The sequence below is a fragment of the Acanthopagrus latus genome, chromosome 4 (assembly GCF_904848185.1).
Source record: "Acanthopagrus latus isolate v.2019 chromosome 4, fAcaLat1.1, whole genome shotgun sequence".
NCBI classification, from domain to species: domain Eukaryota; kingdom Metazoa; phylum Chordata; class Actinopteri; order Spariformes; family Sparidae; genus Acanthopagrus; species Acanthopagrus latus.
In genome coordinates this window covers 18,542,778-18,570,668 of record NC_051042.1, presented here as the reverse complement: position 1 = coordinate 18,570,668, position 27,891 = coordinate 18,542,778, and the positions used below count along the sequence as shown (strand labels likewise).

General features: G+C 39.2%; 2 protein-coding genes across 5 annotated transcripts; one reads left to right on the top strand and one right to left on the bottom strand.

Moving 5' to 3' along the window:
• Positions 1-5,019: 5,019 nt before the first annotated feature.
• LOC119017964 (trace amine-associated receptor 13c-like) lies at positions 5,020-20,609 on the bottom strand. 2 transcript variants are annotated; one of them, XM_037095187.1, is made up of 4 exons: positions 19,386-20,609; positions 17,250-18,767; positions 6,736-7,102; positions 5,020-6,344 (listed from the first exon to the last, which is right to left on the bottom strand). In XM_037095187.1, the coding sequence occupies exons 3-4, from the start codon at positions 7,016-7,018 to the stop codon at positions 5,446-5,448; spliced, it is 1,182 nt and encodes a 393-aa protein (XP_036951082.1). In that variant the 5' UTR covers positions 7,019-7,102; positions 17,250-18,767; positions 19,386-20,609; the 3' UTR covers positions 5,020-5,445. The 2 variants fall into 2 exon arrangements, with proteins under 2 accessions (XP_036951082.1, XP_036951083.1); XM_037095188.1 differs by lacking the exons at positions 17,250-18,767; positions 19,386-20,609 and adding an exon at positions 11,861-11,963.
• LOC119017963 (haptoglobin) lies at positions 12,384-25,638 on the top strand. 3 transcript variants are annotated; one of them, XM_037095185.1, is made up of 7 exons: positions 12,388-12,632; positions 12,932-13,090; positions 13,358-13,439; positions 20,704-20,797; positions 21,082-21,170; positions 24,071-24,354; positions 24,597-25,638. In XM_037095185.1, the coding sequence occupies exons 4-7, from the start codon at positions 20,775-20,777 to the stop codon at positions 25,158-25,160; spliced, it is 960 nt and encodes a 319-aa protein (XP_036951080.1). In that variant the 5' UTR covers positions 12,388-12,632; positions 12,932-13,090; positions 13,358-13,439; positions 20,704-20,774; the 3' UTR covers positions 25,161-25,638. The 3 variants fall into 3 exon arrangements, with proteins under 3 accessions (XP_036951079.1, XP_036951080.1, XP_036951081.1); XM_037095184.1 differs by lacking the exon at positions 13,358-13,439 and having other exon boundaries at positions 12,384-12,632; positions 20,637-20,797; XM_037095186.1 differs by lacking the exon at positions 13,358-13,439.
• The last annotated feature ends 2,253 nt before the right edge of the window (positions 25,639-27,891 follow it).

Below are 27,891 nucleotides of genomic sequence, written 5' to 3'. Positions count from 1 at the left end.
ACCTTTCCCACACTGCAAAACTACTTTGATGACGAAAACACACAGACAGATACTTCCATCACAAGCCATTACACCTGACATTACATTACGTGCAGTTTTACACATATTGTTACAACACTTCTTCTCCACAAAAGAGGGCTGTGGTAGCCTCTTCTGTTCCCCAAGTACATTCAGTCTGGAAAAGAGGCTTTCTAATGCCTCTGAAGTGGCAGTGTGAGTGTTTTACTGTGTTTGAGTACCTTGTTTTATCCCCTCCCCATAAAATTACAACATATCATATTGTCCCTGAAAAAGATATCCATACATCTTACCTTCAATCTTCTTGTCTTAAGTGCAGCTTCTGAAAATAATTGTAAACAATGTTATTGTGAGATTTTTGACTCGGAACCATCACTTAAATGAATTATTCAAGCCTTTTGTAGATGAGACACATTAAGATACAGTTTGCGTTGTTGATCAACATCAAAACTGAGTATACAGATCTATATATTAAAGGAGTGTAACATTAAATGTGTTTATAGTTTCACCTATGAAAATTATTTTCATTTTACTTCTTGCTGCAATAGGACTTCAGTTGGACTACGTTTGCTAAGGTTACAAACCTTAATTGGTTTATGATTATAAATATGCAGGAGACAGAATATCACCAGGGGAACCTTTTTTGCTGTAGCTATCATTGGTTGTAGCTTAGCTGGCAGTAGCTAGCTGGCTCAGTTAGCCACTAGCTGCATAGGTGGAGCAGGGGCTAGCTAGTTAGCATGCTAACTTCAATAGCTATCTCTAACACGGTACATAGGTGTCAACGTCTACACTGGTATTTATTCATTATTATTTTTATTTTTTTTCAGGGAATATTCTGGCAATATCTTACACTGAGCACCTTTTACATGTCATATTGAGAATGCAATTTAAAACAGGCTTTTAGCTTGACAAATAGAAAGATACATACAGTGTGTATCTGCAAAATAAATTCAAATCAAGTCTTCTACAGTGGCTGTGTATGAAAGCCTTTGAACAAAGCTGTCAGCCATTTCTGTGGTCCTCAAAGATGTAACACCGCACACATGAATTTTAATCTAATGTATGACGTGAGATTCATTTACGTATGAATGTCTGTGCTGGGAATACTTGGAATAATTCGTGATCTGTTGCATAAGTGACATATAATCTTATTGGTCACATAAATCGATAGAAGGAGCCGTGATTTTAATCGCTCACTTTCTGATAATCTCTTGCTTCTCATTCTTGGATTCTGTCGCATGAGCAGACAAGTGTCTCATTTATTTCATGGTGGGAACAGGAGGTTGGAGTACTCTCTTCTCATGTCGCTGCTGACATTAGCCATCAGCCCCCTCACCCCTTCCATTTTCATCTCACTCTATAATGTCTTGTAAAAATTGCAAGATCACTTTCCAACAGGGCAGTTTTAGAATACAGAAACTATCCTCCTCACTGCAAACATACACACACTCCTCAAATTACAATTTGGGTCACTAGGTTTGAAGATGCTGTCTACTGTGTCTTTAGGCTTTTAAGCTGTGCTATTTTAGACGTTTGAGCGTAGAGGAGACGAGACAGAACACTGGACCTCACTCTGCTTTCTTACCTGCACACTATCAAAGATTTCCTCACGCTGGGTGTCCAGATGTCCTGTGGCGTTACAGTAGCTCCTTCCCCACATTACATAACACGACAAATTTGATCCCAGTGGGATCTAGCCAGTAATACTCTGGAGTGAACTGAGGAATGCTGAGGTGGTTTCCCAGCAGCTTGTGTAACTGCTGAGGTTGTGAATATTACAGCAGCGCGCTGTCACATTGAAAACCATCAAACTCACAAATGAAATGTTCCCAAACACATTATTTATTACCAAATCTGATGAAATCACCAGAGATGAATTATGCACGACACAGCTCTGTACAGTGATTCAACATCAGCACAATAATAATCACATTTTCTTACACAGAACCAACGATTATGAGGATGCTGTAGATTTCAAACTTGTGACTGTGACAAATTTTAAACTAGAAAAATAAGATGCAAAATGTTCATTCAGTGAAGTTTGCACATGACATGTTAACACATTAGCTTTCTGTTCTTTTTGTTGACCACTAAATTCCCTGATGTTATGTGTGATGTTATTGGGTCAACTTGCAGTTCATCACAGCACCCTTGATACTAAAAAAAAGTTTCCATGAACATGCACTGGATTGTCATTCACTTAGCTTAAAATATATAGTTAGATAATTTTGGATATACACTGATTCACATTCTTGGTGAGTGTAAGATGAGAAGATTGATACCGCTTTCATGATTTTGTGGTACACATAAAGCGAGATGCTTAGCCTAAGCAAGAAGAATGAAATTGGGGGGAACTGCTAGTCTGGCTCTGTCCAAATTTAACAAAATCCACCTAAAGGGGGGTACACACGTAACGATAATCGGGCTGATTTAGCTCCGATTTTACCCCTTCCTGACCACGGAAGATTATCTTCTGTCTTATAAGATTTGCTCAGAAACGGGTTGCAGTCCACAATCGTAAATGTTAAACTTGTATATTTACGACGAAAAATCTTCATGTATGTGGTGAAAGCCGACGACTCCAGAGTCACTACCACGTGAAATGTGACGTGAAACGCAACGTAGCACACCACACACAGTACAATAAAGCTGATTTTTTAATCTTCATGTGTGGGGGATAAAAAAAATCTCTTGAGATTTATAAAATCCTTATGTGTGTACCCCCCTTAACAGCATAAATACTCCCAATATGCCCAACACACCTAGGGAACTCCCTTCTTTCGTTGCCCTCTTCCAGTTTCCTCCGGAACACGATTCCACTGTATTTGTCCTGATTTATGACAGAGTCACACACCTTTTTTCCCCAACATGAATCTGGACACTCTACCCCATGGTGTGACCATGTGAAACAGATGGGTAGGGCTGAGCGGGGAAAAAAAACCCAGACTGGCTTTGTTTATGAAATCTTCCTCAATCCTCATTTTGATGCCTCAATGCTGACAAGTATACTCAGCAGCATCCCTAAAGCTCAGTGATCAACACGTGGTATATTGTTTGTTTAATCCATACAAAAGCCAATAAAAGTGTAAAAGACAAAAAGGAAGTAACTGCAGTACACTCTAAAGATTGTATGAATTATGAGTATGAGTGAACTTTATTTGGAAGTTTCCAGTCTTTATGCCAATCTGTGTTAAGCTAAGCAAAGCTAAATGTCTCCTGGCTGCAGTGTCATATAGCCAGTATTTACAGATGTGACTGTGGTATTGATCTTTTCATCTGACTCTCAGAAAGAGAGTAAATTAATATATTTTCCAAAAATGTTGAACTGACTGGGCACTTAATGGTACACAGGACATGATGTTTTGATTGGATGTTGTATATATAATAATGTATCATAAAAAAAAAAAAAAAAAAAAAAATCTGAAATCAAGTTAGTGCAGTTCATGGCAGAAAAACAAAGTTTTCCCTTTGCTGGAGAATTTTGTTGCCAAATGTTTTTGACAGAATCATATGAAATGCTCTTCAGTCTCATTTATATACTATATATAATAATATTGTCAAATTGTACAATACAGACTTCCAAACTATACACAAGACTCGTAGCTGACACACTGATGATATCATTTTATGTTACAAATACATTATACCCTGAAAATAGGCCGGCACAGTAGGAGGGTCTGCTATAATCATAAATCTCTGTGGTTGGCATCCCATTCATTTAGTCTACACTGATTTAATGAATATACAGATCATTCTTTCATTCACATTTTTTTAGACAAAAATAACAAATATTATAAAACTAAAAATAAAACTGGTACAAAATGATCATTGTCCAACACATAGCACAATGCAAATGACTATTTTGTAACTAATAAAGTGCGTTTCTTGAGGCAGATTATTAATACAATAGACTGAAACAAGATGCTAAAAAATAAATATATTTAACACCACAGAATCAAATGCATTCTGTAACTCTTCCATTTACCGAAACTTTTGCCTAAAGAGGCTCTAGTAAAGGTTTCTAAATACAGAAAGAACTGACATGGAGAAAATGATTTATGTGCGGTTATTGTGATTGTCAGTGCAGTTCCTGGATATAGAGCAGGTTTGATTCCTGAAGTCATTGAAAGTCTCATAAAAGTAATCTGATGTAGGCAAGAGGTTGGACAGTAGAGTGCGTTGAGACAAGGAGACCAGAGGAGAGGATGTGGATTGTTGTGGCAGTAGCACGCCACTTTCCCTCAAAACCTTCATGTGTGTTTTTTTCCAAACCTGAAAACTGTTTTATCATGCAATGCATAGATTTAGGTCTGTTTATCCAAAGACAAATCTTAAAAAATTATAAGTTTGACCTCCATTTGCAGTTCTCAGACACGAAGAATTGCAATGCTGTCATGATTGAAGGACTTGTTTTAATTCTACACGGGGGTTACAACTGAACGAAAGGAATAGTTTGAAAGTTTGGGTTAATGTCTTTTGTGTTGAGTGATACCACTCTCACAGAGCTACTGTATGAATATGTAGCCAAGAAGCAGTGAGCTCAGCTTAGCATAAAGACAGGAAACGGGCAGTCCGTCTCCTAGAAATTGCATTTGCAAGCGCAAATACATTTTGTGATAAACATAATAAATGTGATAAACAGAAAGCATAATTCTGTCAGCACTGATTTGAGACATAGGGTATTTTTAATTAATATTTAACTGAAGTCACAGTCTTTCTCTGACTGTGATGGTATCATTTGTAAAGCATGGCAATAATTCGAAGGTAACTCCAAAAACACAGGGGGGCAACATATCAGCGGAGTAAACAACACCTGGTGCTCTTTGCTAGCTATCTTTGGCTGTAGCTAGCATGGTAAGCTAATTAGCTCATTCCAGCAGCCCTAGAGTTTGTCTGGACTTTGGCTTGCAGGAGGAGTCCCTGCAGTCGACTGGACCCAGCTCAACTGGAAGATGTGTAAGGCAGAACGAGAGAGGCGACAGGGCGTCGGACATCAGCAGAAAATGGTCTGTGGCCGGAATATTCACACCTTACTCTTATTGACAAACCAGACGATGTTGGTAGATTTTATTTAGTTTTAGTTTGAATGAAGTGATTTTTGCAATTAGCTGAAGCAGAAAGAAACAGCTAGCTCAGCCCTGTCCAAACCTCTCATGCTCACACAACACACCATGTTGTTTTACAATTTTTTTTTTTTTTGCATTTTAGATTTTTGTTTCCTTTGGTCAAAGCCAGGCTAGCTGTTTTCCCCTGTTTCCCATCTTAATGCTAAGCTAAGCTGGCACCTTTACTATACAGACATGGCATCTATCATCTTGGCAAGGAAATAATATACATATTTCCCAAAACTGTCAAACTGTTCCTAAAACAAACTGGAAAAGTAGCCACAAAGTATCACTTGTTGTGGTTAAATTCACATATTCCTCAGGTCTTCTCGCCATGTGGGGGTGACTGGTCTCGCTGAAAAAGCAGGGTCACACCCTTCCTGAAGCGGTGGTCCCTGACACTGTAGATAATTACATTACAGCAACTGTTTCCGGTCAGGATCCAGAAGGCAAAAAAGGAAAAGTTACACCAGGTGTATCCCACCACGTTACCCAGCACAAACACAGCGATGGGGGAGAATGATGCTGTGAAGGCGAATGTTAGTATGCCAATTGTCTTGGCAGCTTTGATGTCTGAAAAGGAGGGCCTGTGAGGGCACCCTCCCGCTCCTCCTCCTCCCCCTGTGTCACTCAGACTCCCTTCAGAGAGCAGCTTGCGTTTTCGGGAGTACCGTCGGATGCTTGTGAAAGACACAATGTTAACTGCTAACGTGCCACCGAGCAGTGTGAAGTCAAATGCCGGGAATAGCAGCAAAATGTTGGCATCAGGTGGCAGCTGGCCTCCAAACATCAGCGGGGTGTAGTTACACATACGACTGCACTCATTGTACTCCAAGGTGAAGTTGCTGCTGAAGATGAGGGGCGCAAGAGCCAGCAGGAAGCTGGCAGCCCAGGAGAGCAGGATGAGGAGCAGAGTTCGTCTCCGGGTCACCAAAGCGTCCTTGTGGAGGGGCCGTAAGATTGCAACACTTCGCTCCAGTGTCATGAGGAAGATGGTGCTAATGGAGACAAAGGTGCATCCAGCGAACACTGGGCCAATCAGCATGCAGGGCTGCCAAGGGCTCACTATACCCCCAAGAGAGGAGGAGGTGGCCGGGGAAGTAGAACTAACCTGGTACCAAATGGGGGGAGTGGTGGTCACCATCAGAGAGATCTCAGTGTAGACAGAGAAAGGGACGACGAGGACGCCGACCATCATGTCCGCTATGGCCAGAGACACTGTCAGAGAGAGACAAGAAGAAGAAGAAGGCTAAGGGGATGCATGGAATTAAATTGTGTGACACGTGAAATTATGATCATATCTGGTTAGTGAAAAGATTTCAGTTGTTAGTTACTGTAAATAAATGATCAAGACCTTCTTAGAGCCTTGTAAACAGAGCTTTGGAGGTCTTTGGTGTTAGCCGGTTGATAAATTATTATTATTACTTCACAACGATGATTCTATTTTGCCCTTAATTCTTTTTCAGTAGGCTTATTGCATCTTGCTGGAGGGAACTTTACCTATGGATTCTCATGCGATCGACGCTGATTACACTTAGATACATTTAATAACTTTCTGAAATGTAGAACTTTCCAACCATGTAGTGTTAAGATGGTAAGCAACATTTACCTTTCAGGTATCCCTGTGGTGTTCGAGACTGTCTTGTTTGCACAAACACAGTGAGGGTGACCACATTTCCAACCACAATGGCAAATGCCAGGCTGACCATGAACACCACAGCCAAGGTGCGGTTGAGAAATCCACAGCAGCAGATGGTACAGAGAGGGGCCAGCGACTGGCCTGAACCGAGTGCTGCTTGAGCAGCTGCAGTCAGATTGAACAGATAGTCTGCAGTCGGCAGCAGAACTGCTGTGCTCCCGGGAATGCTGATGTTGGGAGGTAGAGCAGTCATGGCCCAGGATGAAAGACTTCACCTCGTGTGATGTGTCGGTGAAAGGGCCACTCAGGAAACCATGTCCTGGACTGGGAAACTATCCTGGTGAAAGATAAAATATATATATCGTGGTAATTAGATAATCTGTCCAAATAAAAACCTAGCCTTGTAAAAAGCAGCACAAAGTCATTCATATTTATGTTAGACTCAGTCTTTCTCTCACTTAATAAATCAACACTCTCTCTTCAACCACACAGGCAAAACATCAGCCTTGACTAGAAACCACACTAATGATACAACACCTTGTAAAACCCACTGGACTGGTTTTAAAAGGGCTGAATAGTACTAATCTTTTTAATGAACCCTCAACCAGTTAGGTAATCATAGCTGAAAGAAACAAACCTTCCAACATCATCAATCAAATATGAGTTGAAATAATAATACTGTCCTGTCACAGAAAATCATGCTCACTCCCTACTTCCTTATGATCTAACCCTAAGTGCAGACATTTCAATTTAATAACATTTTGACATGCCCTCTAGTTTTTGTTTCAGCTGCAAATGTCAGCATCTAGGGTACTTATTCATAAAAGTCAAAGTACTATCTATTTCTAGTCAGGCTGAATAGTTTTTAGTTTGGGGCTTTTAGCCAGCAGACCATGTTCCTTTAAGTGAGTCATTCATTTGGAGTCACCAGTTTATAAATTCCTTGTTTTTCACTAGAATAGTAAACTGTATCATCTGCACTACTATGATCAGTTTATTCCATTTTGAAAGTCACCTAAATGTCCTGCTGCTTAGGAGTGCCGCAGGACTGAGCCTTAAAACCCAAGAGACAAGCAAACATTTTTGCACCTCCTGGTCAAAATCAATGTTTTTTGCTTCTTTTTTTTTTAAATGGGTTTTCCTAAACTAAGGTCTATGGTTAACAAAAGCCAAGGAGAGTTTCATGTTTTGTTCTACAGCATAAAACACATCAGTAGATACCCCACTATTCTAAAGTAAACATGTCTTTCAAAAGGCGGTCGCTAACAAATGGTTAAAAGTGACTACAGAAATTCATAAACTCACTGTCAGTGTTTATAAGCTTGTTGCAAACTGTTCTCACTCACTTTAAAATAAAGTGTGGATAGTGTAGTATAAAAGAAAGCCAGTGGTGGTGACGTTTAAGTCATGCAGACACATTGAACTGTAGCTAGTTTCCAGCCAAACGTTAGCTTATTATTTCTGGTGATTGCGTTTACACTTCAAATATAATAGAAGTGGAGTTCTTTTGTGAAGATTATCTTGCTGAACAAAACTTTTAAGTAGCCTATCATAAACTATTTTGCCTAATTTTCTGCATTAATCCAAAATTCAAGGGAAAAATCCCAAAGGTCATTTGTTGAGGGAGCCAGGTTGATGCTGACTTCCGGGATAGCCAAAAATATGTGATCCCTGCAGCGCTCAATCCAATATGTTGCTAAATGTTGTTTTTACAGCTGTCCAAAAATACCTTTCATTTATTGGTTTACTGTAATGTGTATTGTATCAAGCCAAGCACAGGGTCCAATAATGTATAGAGGGTGTAGAGAGCTAAAACTATGTGTCCACATAAAGTTATTTAAATGCGTGTCTTGTTTTAAGCTGGTGAGGTGGTTTGCTTAGGGTGCAGTGTACACTACACATGTTTTATATGAAAGGCTGAATTTTATTAGATTTCACAAGAAAAAAACCTATGTATGAATGGTAAGTCTTTTATCCAGGATTTCCAAACAGAGTACGGACAGGGTGTTTTTTTTTTTCACTTGTGTGCTCTGGTTACATGCTGTTCTTGTACCCTGACACTGTTGGAAGCACCTCGATGCTGTCAGTGCCCATGCAGAAACTCAAAGTTCAGTACCAAATGTCTTTCTCAGCTGACAACTAAATACACGGGTCCCTCAATCATTTATGCTGTTCACTGGGCTGGAGAGCAGGAAGGTACAAACATCGGAGAAAACAAAGGGTAACAGGAATGGACATATTCAGACCAGGGCAAAACCAAACCAAAATCCTGTGCTCTCATTCTGGCTTCAGGTTCAGAAACATAGTCGACTTGAAATCCTGTAACTGTTATCAGCAGTGAATTAGCCTCAGAATAATGAGGCTTCCTTCAGATGTGGAATAAAACACTTGTGAGCAGCATACGTTCAGGCTTTCATGAAGTGAGTTATGTAAAATGCAAATGAAAAGATCACAAAGCTTGTCTGCCCTCACAACTTGTTAACAGATGCTTGACTGCTTTGAATTTTCGCGACAGAAAGCCAAATCATATTCTGTGCTAATGAAACACATGTCAATATAATAAGATACATGTATGAACTTTGCTTCTCTAATATGCAGTGCTGTAACAGCACTGACAGTTTAATTTGAAGCAAAGAGTTGGATTCTTTATATTTATTATCATTTATTTATTTTGCACATTATTTAATTCCTGCCTTTAAGGGTCTCACTATCAAACAAATAATTTTACATTCTTGATGTCTATGATATGCGAACTGACATAATAAATTATTTCAAGTGATCTTCAGAAGGCAGTAAAATGTGTGTCTGTCTGTCTCTCTCTCTGCGTGTTTAAGCTTGTGCTGCTGCAGCCTTTATGTTTGTCTGATGGCATTAAATTCAGATTTCAGTTGCGTTCAAGGTCCAACCTTGAAACATTCACTTCATAAGTCCTACATTATTCAGTCCTACACATTCATATATGAAACTTACAGTACATGTTACATTTCCATCAGATTATGATCAAATGGTGAATGTGTGAAAGAGGCTAAACACAACATAACGTATTATTAAAACCCTCCAAGTGAAGATTTACAGATATATCTTTGGTGGCAACTGTGGCCTGTGGCTTTCAGCAAAAGATTTTTTTAAAAATGAAGAAATTGAAACAAGACACTGGCCATGATATTCAATCTTACCTCATCAGTTAGCACTATATTCACCTTCTCAATGCCATTGTTTTTAAATACCCCAGTATCTGGTCAATGATATTTTTGCTGCATTCTGATAAGATGATGAAAAACAACTTCACAATAATGACATAAGAATGACATTGATACTGAAGGTATAAGTTTGGTCCTAATGCTTATCTAATGAATTATTTACATTTGTTATGATTAGCATTTGGTGTCTTATTCGTTATCTCCTGAAAATGTTCACATAGCCCCAGACCTTTTAAGTTAATGTGCCATCCTGTCCCACAAAAAAGTTTATTCTGTATAATGGAGCTTCTCATTCAAACAATCACTCATATGAATGCCCAAAATTTGTTTCTACTCAAACAACTTAAGTGGCTTTTATTTATTTTTTTTTAAATGTAGTGTTAGCAGAGACAGGGAACTTTTTTACGCGGAGCCATGGGGTCCCTGTAGACAAAATGTGCATGAGGTGTATGTATGTGTACGTATGTATATGATGACCCCGTATTTCTGTGCCAAACTCGCCCTCTTTTATCAATCAAATGTCTTTGAAACGAGCACACAGCATGGATCCCAGCTGGCTGTGTTTGTGCCTCAGGTGACAATATAGCTCTCTGATTGATACTACTATTTGTAGCCTCCATACTGTTCTACACCGTTTGCTTCTTGTTAACTTAGTCATCGGAGACAACAGCATAAAATGAAGTGTCTCTCTGCAATAATCTCTGCCTTGTTGTCCAGTAGCCAGTTGTGGCTCAGCTGAGGCTCCTTAGGATTTAAGCTGGTAGCGGTTTATATGGAGGGAGGGGGGTGGGTTCTAATATTGCTTCCTCCCTGAAAATGTAAAAGTGACTTTGTTTCTATTTGCACTCACTGTGTGGGGAAAACAATGTTGTATATGATGTGTGTGTGTGTGTGTGTGTGTGTGTGTGTGTGTGTGTGTGTGTGTGTGTGTGTGTGTGTGTGTCTATATATATATATATATATATATATATATATATATATATATAGTACATTCTTCAATAAAAAAATTGGTCACAAAAAAAGGATTTAAGCATTCAGCTTTATAGGATTTTAGTTTTTGCTGCCTCAACTTAACCATATGCTGCAGGTGCTCTGCAAACATTGTTCAAACAGTTCACATTAATTATCACATTATCACATAAAACTCAGCAATGATACGATGTAATTTTTCAAAAGTGACCAAGGCCAAGATTGAAAAGGTATTTCTGATAGTTGACACTGTGAAAGACAAGCTCAGACAATTTGGATTTCTGGGAGGGAAAGGTGAGATATTTTGACATCAATCAGTTTTTCCTTTGTTAATATTATCTATGAATCATTCAACTATTTAAGCCCACCTCTATTCTAGTCTATTTTCTCCTTGTTTCTGTGGTTGGATATTTGACCTTCACTTGATGATGTATGTGCGGAGTTAAGTCAGAGACACTGTTTTTAACATTAACCTTGTGAAATTCAAGTATTCTCTGTGTTTGCTGAAAATCAAATTTTGATGACACAGGTCTAAGAGCATGATTTGTGACATCACAAATAGATTAGAAGCCAATCCTGGTCCAGTATTCAGCTTATTTTGCATTCCGGAGGTTATAATGATGCAGTAGGAGAAGATGTCATTTTTAAGGATTTTAACAAGATAATGCTATTTTTTGTGTGGAAAAAACAAATCCAAGTACAGTGTTGTATACATCTTTAAAATGTCTGGAGAGGATCTATGAGTTACTTGAAACAAACATCTAAATTATACACATTCACCACTCCTGGCTTGTAAAATGAAATGCATTTTCAACAGCTTCAGGTAATTATTTCCATGTCATAAGTGAGCAATTTCTTTACTGTTAGTTAGAAAATGTATTTTTGGGAGGATAGAGGAAACTTATTAAGGGGCTTTTAAGCTTTACCTTGAGTGAAGATGACAGGCGGAAGTATACCCTGTGGCAAGACCTCAGGCGTAGTGAGACAAGCAGCTGACAGCAACGGCAGCACATATACGTGTACACACACAGTAGGCAACGGGTAAAATGAAACACTACTCAGTACAAGTTGCTCACCATCTATATGTTTTTAAAGAATTGTGTTGCAAAAGTCTTAAGATCTACCTTAAGATGCCAGTCTGTCTTCATGTTTCAGCAGTATGAATCAGGTCCCAGTTATAAATGGTAGATCAGAGGTTACTAATGTTTGACACTGTTGCCACTGAGACAAAACGGAAACAACTGAGCCCTCTCAACATCCCACTTCACCACACCATCGAATACATATTACACACACTGATTATTATAATTATAAACAATAATAACTGAACTGTCTTCCTCCTTTTTATTTTCATCCTTTGTCTCACTTTGATTTGAGACACAATCATGCATCAATTTGGGGAAAATGTTTCCCATAATGCTCTGGGAGTTCTAAACAGGAAGTCTAGTGTTGCCTTGGAGCTAGCAAGTTACCTGAGGGCTACAATACAAACGAAAAAAAGGGCTTTTTAACCCTTATTTTGGGGCATAGTCACTTAACTTTTTAAGTGGTTAATGTCAGATTTGACTGGCGATTTTGTACATGCAGATTGTAAGTCTAGGTGACCATTAAGTTAATTTCTAAACGTCTCCATTCAGATGGGGGCCCTGTTAACTCGAAATAACTCGCTGGGGGCGCAGCCAAGACGGTTGCCGAGTGGTAAGATTGCAAATTGAGATCCGTCTTTTTATCCTACTTGAGTCGCCTGTGCTTGACAATTATTGACAGAAATGTCACACTATAATGTTACATTACAAATTGTATTAATACGGTGACGGATTTTGAACTACTGATCCCTTGGGCACAGATGCATAAGGAGGGAAAAAATGTTTTTTTTTCTTCGCAGCCGCTTAGTTCGCCTATGCCTCGTTTGTGTTTACATATTGGCACGATTAAATGTATGCCGAATTAGCTATAAACAGTTCATATTTGTTATGTTCTTATGCACGTGCACACAGCTATCAATGAAATACTTGAAACTGATGAAAACTTTCAAACGTGATGATTCTCGGGCATGATCTGGAGTGATGAGGAGCGTCTTTTGTCTGGGATTTCTAAGTGGATTAATGGACATTTCTTCAAGATGGGAGTCGAAGATAATGGCATCTTCTGAAAGAGTAAGTCATATTCAATCTAAAGATATATGTGTATTTTGTCTGTGTAACTGTATTGTATAGTATGGCTCAGAGTAGCAGCATGACTTCTGACGTGAACTGCTGAAACCCTCTGCGGTACACACTTGGTTTAGTAACCATTTTTTTCGTTTCCGTTGTTTAATTTCTCACTATACATAACTTAATATAAATGTATTAATTTGTGACGCTATCATCGTATTCTGGCCCACGCTGTTAATAACTTGAACCTGTGATATGGATTGATAACAGGTGAAGAGGGTGCAGTTGATTAGCTCATCATCACTGTTGAGGAGACACATACTTGAACTGAAATGAGACACCAAATAACCAGGTAGGATTCTGGTTTGTGTGTCAAGAGACGAAATGTGACAAAGATAGGAGATGTCACACTGATGGATTCTCACTGGCTGACTATATTAGCTACTTTAATTGAGGCAGGTTGTCAAATAGCCGATTGCAGAGTGTGTTGAAGAGACTGAATCCAACTAAAAGTAAGCAAAAGGTAGACTTTACTTTGTTCAAGATTTTGTCTTGTAAGCCTAACTTCCTAATTTAATACCTGACATGTTAAATGCCCCCATTACCCCGTATACACTTCTAAAAATGCTATTGGGATATGGGTGAAAAAACCAAAGGAAATGTGTCGCATTATTTTTGGAGACTAAAATTATTCAAAAAACACAAAATGAAAATTCAGATATGTCACTGAATAAACAATCAAGTCAAACACTAAAATATCCCAATACCCCTAACTAATTATGAGTAGTGTAGTTTCAGGTTAACCATTTACTTTTAAGCATTGTTAAAGTGTATTTTTGTGGAGCATATTTGGACGTATTGGACATGTTTGGATTATTTGCAAATTTGATTAGCTTGCATTTGTTGTGTGGTTCATAAATATGTCAGTATCAAAAATCCATTGCAGTCCATCTAAATGTTATCAACTTAAATACATTAACAAGACCACAAGTCTACAAAAACATCTGCCAACCCATCAAGTAGATTCAAGATACATCACAGAATAAGTGAAACTCAGAGGATTATTTAAGTCATTAGAAGTAATCCTCAAGGGACATTGAGTATCTGTAGCAGATTTCATGACAATCCATCCAACAAATGTCAAAATATTTGAACCACAAATGTCAACTTCATGGGGGCACTAGAGGAAAAGTTGAGCTAACTCCATTTGGAGTTATCCACTTTGGATCAAGGATATTTGTACAGATTTTCATGGCAATATATCCAGTAGTTGTAAAATATTTTTGATAACAGCTTAAACATGCGTGTATTAACAATGTTTGATTTCATGTGCACAAGTAAACCCTTACAATGAATGGGACCCCTCTATAGTCTCTGGAGACCGTTGTGCTGGAATAGCTGCGTTTAGGCTTCAGCTTGTTGTTCATGCATGCAGTGAATTTCCTTTGACAGGGCTGTGTCCCTGATTGACAGGTCAGGCATATGTAGGAAGACCATGGGGGCTTGGTCAGGGCTCTCAGGCCAGGTCGCCCGATGCACAGAGGGGTCATGTGCAGTAATAATGGACAGGCTGGCTCAGAGCCGCCTGAGGCCGACTGCCACAGCACATGAGGAGAAAGACGACTTTCTCTTCACATCTTGGCCTGTCATCCTGTCTGTATTTGTTTTCCTTGTGTGTGTCAGATAAGTGCACAAGCAACACATTCATAGGCACACAAACACAGATACAAACACGTAAGCAGTGTTACTTTTTGCTGTTTGCTGTTGTTTCATCTTTGCCTGTGTCGTCTTGCTGGGTATATTTGTTTAAGTTTTTCTTTAAAGTTTTCTCTGGAAGCATTTATTTTTGCAGCTGCATTCAGTCACTGTAATTGTACTCTTGATTGTAACTTCACTTGATAATTCTAACATTTAAAATTGTTTCCAGTTAAAATAATTCAGACTTCAGGAGTGCTGTTGGCTGTTATATTTAACATTATATAAGTAATAATAAGTAATAAAATGCTTTACTCTTAATATTTCAGTAATATGTAACTGCAGTTATGTCACGTAATGCATTATGATCTGCATTACCAACCGAAGTGAACCGCTATTCCTTTTTCTTTAAAGAGCCCATTGACAGCACAGGACCATATTAATACAGGCTATACGTGTGTTTGATAAAGCCAAGTCTATCAGTTCTTTGTCTCTGTGTGGCTGAACAGAGACTAATTATGGCTCATTTCAGCTGCACAGAGACTAATGATGAAGCCTAATCCTCCGAACGCACTTCAATTTACGTTCTTGAATCATATATGCCCATGTGTCCCTTGTTCTGTGGACTATGATAAAAATGCATAGAAAAAGATATTTTTGTCTTGTCATGTCATTACAAGCTGTATAATAGAAGGAATAAGTCTATTGTGTTTCATACGACTTAGTCTACATTAAAAATGTTTATTCTTATCTCATTATATATCAGAATTTGATCTTTTGTCCGCCCGCTTGTCCTTGTGTCCAAGGCCATTAGTTTATGTAAAAAGATCAAGGCTATATAATTGTTCTATGTAGGTTTTTTGGGCATTTTGTTGAAATAAACTAAAAAGTAGTGTTATAAGTGATTTAGTACGCTACATAGACAATAATATTATAATGTAATATATTTATTTTAAAGGAAGGTTACCAGTAATATGAAATCCATTGACAGTGGTGTTGCACTACTTATATTTACCACTATGTCAAATTCATCTTCCCAGAACAAGCCATATTTTGATTTCTTCAGCAACAACGAAGTAAATTTGTAAAATAATAATAGTTCATTCATTTCAATATCAAGACTGATACTTCATAGCTCCTTTGTTACCTAGTGTAGTCACATTGCTATTAAGTTATGCTTGAATACTAAATTGTTAACTCCCTTCTTTCATAACTTTTATTCTTCTTCCCTTGTATTGACTGTAATGTACCTAATAAGTATCATATTAATGGCCCTGTCTACACTAAATAATTACTACACAGTACTTTGATCTAAAGTGTCACCACATTCAACAGATTACCTTGAATTCACTGCTGAAACTTAATGTGTGTGTATGTGTCTCTGAATGTGTGTGCATGTGTGTTTGTCTCCATTTCGTCAGTGAGTCCCAGTACAAATCTCTCACCGCTGATAGACGTCACACCCACCACTCTTTACTCAGTCGACAGCCATTGCATGCCTGAATGACCAGACACCAAGCAAACAGAAGTCCACCTGATATTCTCAATAAATGTTTTAAACTGATTTCTGGCTTGAAAATGAACATTCTGGGGGTCCATCTGAGATTTAAATGAATTTTGACGCGAGTGATCTTCTTTTAAACTACGTTCAAGAGGAAATATTTGCTCCAAACTATGATTTGAACTTTGGTTAAACAAATATTATCAACAGAGGACTTAAGCTTAACTATACTGACACTGTTAAGAAATATTTTGCTATTCTGAGTTAATAAAACACTTCATGGTGATCAGGTATTCTCTCAAATGTCATCCCACTGAACAGTCCTCCTTTGTGCATCAAAATGCAGAGCAGCAATAACTGCTGTGTGAGGTACAAATATAAATCCAACATGACAAAATGGGAAAGTGTGTTAATGTGTGTCAATGCATGTGTGCATCAAATGACGAATTAAGAAAAAAAAAGGTTTCCACTCATTAACTAATGTCATTCTGTTATTTAAACTGACATTTCCAGGAATTCATTTGGCATATAAACAGAAAGCCTTGCTCGTTTTCAGTCTCTTAATTGAAATATTATGATGACCAACAGTGCTTTGCAGTAAGTTGTAATTAAATTTGTTTAATAGACCCAGGAAAAAAAAAATCTGTCCGCTTAAAGCAATGACGTTGAAACCATTGACTCCAAAGATGTGCAGTACTTGTCAGTCTTATACAGTCACATATTGCAAATTAATATAATTCAAGAGCAAAAACAGTTAAGCATTCTCCACAAACAAATTATTTATATGCAGATGCATGTGTGAGTGCAGCCTGAGACATGTCCATATTCAATCAATGCACAAACAGAAGTTTGGATTTCTTTTTTAAAAAAATGTCAAAGTGTAGAAAAGGTTAATCTCTTAATGTAGTATTTACATCTGTCATATGAAAAAAATTAAAAAACAAAATAAAAAACAGAAAATCTTACCAGCATTTCCAGATACGGACCATATAGCGGTTGTGCAGACAGAGGTTGATAACAAGAACACATTCCAGTTTTAAAGTGCTGACTTTGAGGGAGTAAAATCCAGCTAAAAATCCTCCAGTGAAGGAGAAAGTGGAGCTGTAGTCCTCTCATCATTCATTCTGCTGAGAAGCACACATTAAGCACAAAGCCTCTCACACACTCCAGCTCTCTGTCCCTATGATTCAGCCTCCTCAGCCTCTCGCTCGCTCTGTGCTGTGCTCAGCCTCCAGTCTCCACTCCGCCCCCCTGTACTCCCCTCACCCTCTGCATGGCTTTCAGTCCTTATCACATGCACACGCTCTTCCCCCAGAGCTTCAAGGTAAACTCTTCTTCTTTCATTCTTCCCCTCCTTGTTCATCTTCTGATGTGCCACCCCCACCTCCCCTCTCACCCTCCCCCATGTTCCTTACCACTTCAGACATCACTTATGTTTTTTTTTTTTATCTTTGCAGCTTCCATCATTGTTGAATTCTTGCCTTCAGTCCAGATTTTACTGATTTCGTTTAACTCTTTGCTCACAGGCCGTTTGTCTTCAAGCATGTGTAAGCATCTGTTTCTTATTGCTGTGAACTGTCACGCAGAAAGACATAGAATGGGGGTGCAGAAATGGAACTAGAGCCAGAGAAGTATACTACATTGCACAAATGAGAGGTGACCCTGTTACAGTGGGAGAGGGGGCAAACTGCATCCATCCTCTCCTGGGCATTTGTCCAGTTTTGCCCCTGATGGCCTTGGCCTATGAGCTTAGCTTTGATGGTGTCTGGAACACCGATCACGTCCCATCCTCTCTGTTATCCCCAGGGAGAGGAGACTCCAGCACTCAAGTAAGACCCCCCACCCTCAGATATGATTGGAAACACTGGACAACACGTTGCAGGACACATTTGCCCTTGCCTTGACACCCTTGTCTGAATACAGAAATCTCCATGAGACATGCTGAAGACATTCAACAAAACACAAGAAATGCAATGGAAATTGAAGCTTACATTCTGATACATAAATGCAGAAGAAACGCCAATGAAAATGGAGCCGAGGAATAAACAGCGATGTGTATGCTGAGCAGCGTTATATAACTTAATCCTCAAGGGTTTTGTAAACCTGCCAAATAAATAACTATAGGACATATTCCATGTTACAGTAAGGCTCATACATGACAGATTCTGCTCTCCAATACCATATAACCTGTCTTCTGGTTGATTAAATATGGGGACCCAGTAGTCTAAGTGACTGGTCTTGTAATGCCCCAGCACATGACAATAAGCATACTATTTATAGCCAAATAGTATAAGCCCTGATAAAGGTCAGGTTATGAATAATGCAACATAAAACAAGCAGTATATACCTGTATGGATTCCCTTTGAGGTGATGGTGACAGGAGCCGTTTCATTCATCATGTAAACAGCAACCTTGGAACCCATCAGTTATTGTCTGATGGCGATATGGCATTTGTGAAGAACTGCCAGTGTCTCCCGGTGTAGCCTGTAGATATCCAGATAACTAATCATGAATATCCAGGGCCAAAAGTTCCTCTTCTGGTCAGTTTTACAGTCCTTAGTGTTTCCTAAATTAAAAGCTTCTGTGTCTGAACCAGTTAAAAGTGCACTTGCCCTGAGTCACTGAGCACTGTAAAGCATTAGTAACACTGCCACCATGAAATGACTTTATTTGTAATCAGCGTTTGATTTTCAGGCTTTTCATATGCAATTATGTGCTCAAACTGAAACTGATAACCCTCTGGAAATTGTTTTCGTAAGGCTCTCAAGAACCCATGTGGAATTCTCTTTTGCAATTAAACATACCTTCAAGTCTCACATGTGAATCTGCAGACTTTCTACTCAGGCTTCTTATATGTGGGGATATGTGTTCAGTGACTGCATGTAAAGGAATCGTTTTCATGTTTGCACGTTCTGTCAGTAGTCATGTACATTCTTTCATAGTTGCATTATTAGGACGTTGTAAATCAGGGTCGTGTGATGTGTAACAAAAGATAACGTCCACCCTCAAACATTGTGATGATGAGTGTAGAGTTGCAGTGAGACAGAATTTGCTCATTAGCATTCCACTGTAGCCACTATTGATTCTTGCTGTTGCACTTACCCACTGATCTCACCCAGCCGTCCTAATCGACATCCATCCCTGTGCCAGGTGTCATCATCATCACCATCACATGACATGTCTGTAACTTCAGAACCTTGAAACAAAGTTAGCTGGCTGGCTGTACCAAAGAACAGTGGCCAGCAGAAAAGAAACATTGCCACCACCAATGACATTGTCCATCAGCCCAACAATTGCAAATGTTTGAACATAATATACATGTGTTAGAGGATTTTTTAATGAAAAATGACTGAGGACTATTTTTTCATGTTAATCTATAGTCCTTTTTATGTATCCACATAGTGTGCTCAGTCATTAATTTTGCAAGAGGTTGATGGTTTCAGTCATCAAGGAATTGTTTGGTTTGAATATTAACTTGCTTTGACTGTAATATTCACTTGAAACTAGTAGGGAAACATTGTGAGGATAAAAAGAAATGCAAAATCAGATAATCAGAAAATAATTGAAATAAGGTACTACAATCATAAATCAACACTAACTTAATAATATTGTACCCTGTGTTAGACTTGAAAACAGCAGCTTTTTGCAATAATGCAGATGATTGTTATCTGAGGATGCTAATTTACACAAGGCAGCACATTAAACCATAATTGCAAACCTCTGTAACCTCTCTGCGACCTCTTGTAAATACCCAAAGCGGTAACGCTGGACTTTCCTCCCTGCAGCAACTATCTGATTGCTGTCACCGTTAACTGTTTGCTGCAGAGAAAACTAATGAGGTCAAATGTGCTTTACTTTTTGTAGTAACAAATAGAACAGAGCAGTGCGTTGTACCTTTTGATTCACAGAAGCTAGAAACAGTCAGGCGTATTTGTTTTTAGTCAACTATGATGCAAAAGTATAAAGCAAATAGTACAGACTGTGAGTGGCTGTCCTGCCTTGCAAAATTATGAAACACAGACATGTGTTAAAGTTTTGTTTTGCAAAACCTCCCATTGTTTTAGTTCAACACAGGATCAAGAACTAAGCAGTTTAAAAAGAAGCTGAATTAATTATTTAAACACAAACATGATGTTAAACACCATATGATGAAACTGCTGAAAACAACCATACAAAACAAAACAAAGAAGTGTTGTGCTGTGGTGCCTTTGACGTTAATTTTACTGACTCAGCTGAATTCTCAGAAACATATATGAAATTGGTGTTGTGTGTGTGTTTTGACAAGTTTTGATTTGAATGATCTCTCCCAACAGCTGCTGCTGAAAAGTGAGATTTCGCAACCATTTATTTCAGATTCCAGGAATCAATGTTTTTGTGCCAAGCAGAAATTTCCCTGGCCAAAGTCTCTATCTCACTGCAGATATAAAAACTTCCAAGCTCCAAAATGCATATCGCACTCAAGGGGTGAGACAACGGCCATCACTGCAGAAGATGAATATTACCAGCAACATGTGGTAAGTTGTAAAAATATAGTTGTATTATACATGTATGATGCTCTTTCTTTGTTCCTCTTTAATCTAGATGAATGTTTTATACTACGACTATAAAAATCCCTTTCTAAAAAGCTGTTTAACTTAATTTTACTATAATCATCTGTTATAACTCTGTGAGAAACAAATGATTTGTCAAGAATGTGTCATTCTCTATCATTAAATGGCCCCAGCTTTATTGTCTCCATTGATCCAGAATAACAGGAGCATTTAGTGTTTGTTAATTATGTGACTGTTGTTGTTTGAAGGTTTTCCTTGACTGTGCTCCTCCTGGCTGCATGGGCCTGTCTGGCAGATGTGGCTCTCTCCGAAGAAAGGATGAAACGCTCTGTGTCAGGTAACGCTCACAGAAACACACTGACACAACCATGTCTGCTGATAAACATGGAGTCTTCGAGTCCAGTGGCTAGTTTTCACATGAATGGAAATAGAAAGTATGTTGGTCGGTTTCTGTATTTAATCAGCAAGAACGAGACTAGTACAATTTTCGCTTTGAGCTCTATATCAGCATGGCAACATGCTGATGTTCACCAGCTTGAATATTTATCATGTTTGGCCTCTTATTTTATGGATAAGACCTGCTTTATATGAAAAGTAGACTATAACCCCACATTTGCTCCCCATATTCTGGTGGATCTAAGAGACCAAAGGCTCCAGGTTTACACTCGCACCTCTTCGACAGCTGCTGTTCACATAGATAACTGCTGCATGAAATAACACAGGCTTCCCTGTGGGATCAGAGGGCTGGACTATTACCCCTCCTTTCATACATGTCTTTTGGCTGTAACACTGTGGTATCTAACAGGGAAATTGCCAGCGTCCCTGCTTCTGTTCAGATAATAACAATAAGCTGAGTCCACTGAGAGATGTGTCTAAACCGACTGGAGGCATGTTGATAAGAGAGGGAGGCTTCTTTTCAATAAAAAGATGAAAGTAGTGAGAGTCAGAAAAATGTAAATGTATCAGACCTGAATCCATTTTTCATTCCTCTGCACTGGCAAGACAATCTGTCTGTCCATCCATCTCTGCATCAGGAGATTTTCGTGGGTGTCAGCAAATTTACCCTCAACACCCCCAACCCCATATAACCCTTCACCATGGAAATCATAGCTCAGTCACATAAATAGATAAAAACATACAAAATGTAAAATGTATCCCAAAATGAGGAAAGTCATGAAAATGAAATGAACTGAAATTTAAAAATGTGTTCTTTTTTTTTTTTTTTTATCCGTTTTCCAGGACAAACGGTTATGCTCATCTTTACCTCTGGTTTATTTCTCACATTGATCTTCTGATTTTAATCAGAAAATCAATTCTCTCAATCAATCAATTCTCTCAATCAATTCTCACATTGATCTTCTGATTTTAATCAGAAAATCAATGGGTCAATGGGATCAATGGGATAATCAAAAATGAGAATATGTTGGGTTTTAGTGTGTTTCTCCATGCATCACCCAAAGACTCCACCACAGCTGGCACCACAGCAAGATTTAGTGATGTAATGACCCTTTTTTAGGCTTCTTGACATAACTCAGGAACAGAAGGGGAGATTGTGACTGTATTTCACATTTAGAATTCAGATACTGAATTTGTGACATTGCTAGAGATCTTCTGTGTTACGGGGTTGAAAGTGTGTGTGAAGTAACCACATTTTGGAATTTGTAGCCTCTTCACGTCATACCGCAGTCAGTTTCATTAGTCAAGCTTGTGAACACATACAAGGAACTTGACCAACAGCAGATGAACAATAAGAGGCCACTTTCTGGATGAGACAACAGAGGTCTGTCTACGGCAGCTCTCAGGAAGTGATAGCAAAATGTGATTGACTGCATTGCATATGGTACAATATAATTACCTTGTTGTGTAGGAGATCATATTTTTAACACTAACAAGGTTAACTAGTCAAATGAGGGATGGGTGGTCAAAATACAGCTTGAATAGGAATACGCTTGTAGTGGCATCATTTATTCAGCAGATCTCATCGAGCTCAAGAGAAATTTGAGCATTCATGACATATAAACCAGAGATAAACAATTCAAATGAGTCACAGGAAGCAAACACACACAGAAATGAAAGATTCTGCATTTAAAACTTCATGAATTGTTGGAACTTAAAATATTTTTGTCGTTGAATTTCAACGAGGCTTAACATAAAATAATAGATGTTATCAAAGTCAGTGGAGTCAGTGGCCTATAAGATGGTATCAACATGAAAACCGAAAAGTAAAAACGACTTTTCTTGAAATGAACAGTACAGAACACTACTAAATTAGGCTACAAAATAAAATGCACTTTAACATCACTGCCGAGTCCTGTACAGTCTCCTTCAGGTTCAACTTCTCTGCTCATAAATTCTCAAAGCATAATATAACAATATATATTGTGAATATGATGTTTATGTAATGTGTAGTAAGTCTACTCAGCTTTTCTGTTCCACTGCACCTCTACAAGGTTTCAACAGTTGAATTCAATGAGCACCTTGAACTCAAACCTGTGACAGTGATTATTTGCAAAATAAGAATTCACACACTGAAGGTAACATGTTCAAGCGAACATATAAAGCCATGTCCACATGTACACAGGTATTTTTAAGGAGACACATAATGATCATTTTCAGGTTTATAATTTTGTTTTAGGTTTCTACTAGAATAGATTTACATGCTTTAATTCCCATCTCCTCAGGTCAAAACACTGCTGTCCACTTACATCTGAAGGAGAAAAACATTTGGCCAGAGGAGGCAGATGCTTTGTAAGAGGACTAAAATAATTTAACAACCGTCTTTGAATTGAGGAGGTGGACACTATTTATCACCCATCTACAATGCAGTACTGAGTTGCATCGAATCAGTGATTAATTCGTGTTCACAGTTTACAAACAGCAAGTCGTGACCCGAGCATGACCGCAGCCCTCACACCCCCTGTCCAGGGAACATTCACACTCCACATCACTTTCTCTGGACGTGAAGATCTTCCACACCAGCAGCTTCTTCTCTGCCGCTGCTCCTGATTTAACGCCTTTCTTTTGTACCATTCCCACACCATTTATTGGGGCTTTGTCATGTGCCTTTTTTTAATATTCTCAAATGGCAGTACATTTGCACTTTTAAAGAGTTAAAGGAAATGTGTTGCTTTAACCCAAAATACACTGTCCACTGTCTACATACTGTAGATCATGGAAAAAATGATCTTGAGCATAAATAAAAAGCAAAAACAACTTCTGTCTCTGTTTATGTCTCAGCCTCCAGGTCAGCACCACAGCGCTCTAAGCGAATGATTGGGGGGAATTTGGCTCCTCATATCCCCTGGCAGGCCATGGTCTACCTCTCTGACAACGTGCTGGATGGAGGCTATGCAGGCGGTGCTCTCATCTCTGACCGTTGGGTTTTGACGGCTGGCAGGAACCTCTTTGTGAATAAGAGTCGACAGGATAATCAGGGAAAAGGCCCAGTCATTCCTAAAGTGTACCTGGGAATTACCAAGAAGGCAGACGCTAATCCCACCAATGAAGTTTCTGTGGAGAAGGTGCGTGAGAAAAACATTCAATAGAAGTTAAATGTACAATGTACAAACATAAGTCCAGACTTATGAGAGGTTAAATCAAGAAGGCAAAAAACAAAACAAACACATTTCAATATGAATAAATACAAGTACAATAAATAACAGCAATAAGAGGACAATAAAAAGCCTGCAATCTAAAAGGTTTTTAAGAATCACTTCACATTGAAGTAGGTCTGTAAATCAGACTTCTTTTTGTTTGTTTGTAGGTTGTTCTCCATCCTGGCTTCCAGAACCGATCAGACTGGGATAATGACCTGGCTCTGATCCAGCTGAAGAAGGCTGTGGTTATGAGCGATAAAGTCACCCCCATCCCACTGCCAGAGAGAGATCAGGGCCTGGAAAACACCATGGGACAGTCAGGAGTCATCACTGGCTGGGGCTGGGGGAGATCCCTCACCTCTGCTACATCACTGAAACACCTGGTACTGCCCCTGGCTGGTCACTCTTTCTGTAAGGCAGAATATTCACGTATTCCGTTCACACCAGATGTAGACGACAACATGTTCTGCACGGGACCTGCCAGCTTTGAGAGAAATGTTTGTTTTGGGGATGCAGGAGGTGCACTGGCTGTCACAGATCCTGAAACTGGGGACGTTTACGCTGCAGGGATCCTTTCCTATGATAAGTGCTGCAGCCGGTACAATTACGGAGTCTATATGAAGATTTCCTCTTACTTGCCCTGGATCAACAGAGTCATCAGAGGAGATACAGAGAACTCGTCTGCTCTGCGCACTGATGCAATGTCTAAGATTTACTCACAGCAGCAGTAGAGCTTCAGGCCCTGTTCCTTTCATTTTGTGGAGCAGTTATGATGATGTTTTGAGTCACTTTATGAAACTGCTGCTTGTAGTGTAACCATGTCTGTGCTCTGTCATGTAATTATTATGAATGGGAGGGGAAAATCACACTTATTTTATACCTTTGAGTTAATAAATCCAATATTTGAACAAAATACAAGTATTTCTTGTATTCCATAATACACACAAATTACCTTCTAGAGCAGAGGTGTCCAAACTGTTTCACATAGAGGGCCAAAACTGAAAGTCAAAGGTGGAACACAAAAAAGTAAAAAGCAAACTCCTTTGTATTGTATCGTTTTGTATCTGTACTTATTTTGTATGATGTGGCATACCCCACCATTTCTGGCTGCAACACAGTTGTTGTAAATACAATCCCAGGTTTCTGTAACTGTTTGTCAGACGTGGTGTAATGTTACTGTATGTTCCATAAACTACACACAAAACTCGGCATGTCATAACACTGGTATGTTTTCAAGTTAACACACATGCTCAGGTATTTTTTACCATGTGGCAGTCAAAGTTTGCATAAGTGTTGCAACTCAGAAGAGTAGCAGCACGCCAAGCTAACGTTATCTGTCCTCAGACAATAACACCAGGCTGTAACATGCTCTGTTGAAATGGGCTGACTTGGCTCATGATTAAAAAACAAACAAACAAAAAAACTGGCGAGTATATAAAATGTGTAACTTGGCAAGCCAACTAATATTACTTTGTAATTTTGATTTTGACATTGGTGGGGACATAGCCAGTCACCCCCCACCACCACGCGCCGACGCCAGGGGAGAAAAAATGGATTCATTGTTAAGCAGTGTAATAACACTAACGACAGACAAGGAGGCTGTGTAATAACGATGTCTGAACTTTACTTTATTACAATATTGTGCAAACTTTGCATTATACATGACAACAGCAGTCTACAGCTGGACCGGTTTCCTCTGTAATAGACCGCGTTTAATTAACCACTCTCTATAACTGACTGTGAAAATATGCAGGCAGGAAACATCACATTTATAAAGTTAATAGTTACAAAATACTGATGTGGACATTTCAGTCACCGTATCCGTCCATACTTACAGTCCATACGCAATTCTACGTCTATGTGAATAAGAACCAAAACTCCAAAATTACAATATGTGACTACACTGCAAAGGACCCACCTGAGGAGCCTTCAACACCAGCTCGGTTAATTTTGCAACCGTTAAGTTATGTTCTGTCCACATGCAACTGTGCTTTTGGACACTGAATACACCGCAAATACTTCCATTGCCTACGTCAGAGTAAACACAGAGTAACGACTGTTGGAAGGTGGTCAGAGGTTGTTAACTAGCTTCGCTTGATAACTTGGCTAAGATGGACGTGGCAAATTTGTTGTTTATTGTCTTGCTGTCATGTCCAGCTGCTCAACCTAATGCAACAACGCTGGCGCCTGGATGAGCAACGAAGGAGACTGTTCCTGGTGCTAGCAAACAGACGATGCACCCTTGCGAGTCGCCATTTTTGTTTGTGTTTTGGCAGTTGCCACTCTTCCCCTTTCCGGTTTTAAACTATTTTGATTGGTTAAAACAGCCTTCCATTTTACCTTACATCCCCACCTATTGCTGTGGCATATATATTACACGTATATTGCATCATTTGGTGGCGGATTTTCCGGTTGCGTGTGTACGGAGTTATTTTTATTGCACTCCTCGTGTGGACGCGGAATTTTATTTAACAAAACCCCGGTTGCAAAATAACTTGCTCTGGTGCGGGCAGGGCTTCAGTCTGCTCATTATTCCAGCTTCAGGTTTTGATTATTCATACAACACTGTTAGCAACAGCGTTTCGGCGGGGTAGTTTCACAGCGCGGTCATTGCACGGCTTGAGGGCAGAAACGGACTCGGCCATCCTGGACGCGAACCTACATCCATAGTTTCTCAACGGTAGAACGCATGCGCAGTGAGGACATTCGTGCTTCCAGATTCTTTAACCGCTCGGCCACGGCAGATAACGGCCCTCGCCCTTGAAAAAACGGGAGTCGTTTGTGTCTTGCTGAATAAGAAACGGAAAAACTTAAAAGTATTTACACTACTGCCCTGCTCCCTGCATTCAAAACGACCACCTGAGTCTCCTCAGCAGAATCAGTCGACTCATTATTCCAGCTTCAGTTAATTCATACAACAGTGTTAAAAACAGCGGCGCCCTTCTATAGTTAGAGCGCGGACACATTGCGCAGGCACTGCACAGCTTGCGGTGAGGCACGGACTTGTCCCTGCCTGGAAGCGAATCCACAATCCATCATCCCGGCTTAAATGTTGTCTTACTGCCTGTGTCTGAACGTGCCTAACGTACAAGGGGAATTGGGAAGTGACAAAACACGGACTCACTGACACCCCTTTTAAACAACACACTGTAACGACGTTATGTCCACCTGCCACATGTATAAGGTACTCGCCTGCAGGCTCCATTTTCAGGGTCGTCTTCTTCCCCCGGATGCTTAATTTTTTTCTAATGTGCCAAAAAAGATATCTGCCCCTCTGAACCGTTTACACATGCAGTGAATACAACAGGGTCTTATAGAGCAATACTTGTGCTCATGTTAACCTCAGTGGTTCCGCATTATTGTGGGAGAAAGCAAAAAAAAAAAAAAAAAAATCCAAACAAAAATAAAAATTCAATACTGATTATTGATCGCCGCTGAGTCAGTCTGAAATGTTGAAATAGA

Coding starts and splice junctions, on each gene's coding strand:
- LOC119017964 (XM_037095187.1), bottom strand. CDS start 7,018: ATGACTGCTCTACCTCCCAACATCAGCATTCCCGGGAGCACAGCAGTT. Junction 6,345..6,735: donor ACCACAGGGATACCTGAAAG/GTAAATGTTGCT, acceptor TCTCTCTGACAG/TGTCTCTGGCCATAGCGGAC.
- LOC119017963 (XM_037095184.1), top strand. CDS start 13,001: ATGAGGAGCGTCTTTTGTCTGGGATTTCTAAGTGGATTAATGGACATT. Junction 13,091..20,636: donor TAATGGCATCTTCTGAAAGA/GTAAGTCATATT, acceptor CATTTATTTCAG/ATTCCAGGAATCAATGTTTT. Junction 21,171..24,070: donor GATGAAACGCTCTGTGTCAG/GTAACGCTCACA, acceptor TTTATGTCTCAG/CCTCCAGGTCAGCACCACAG.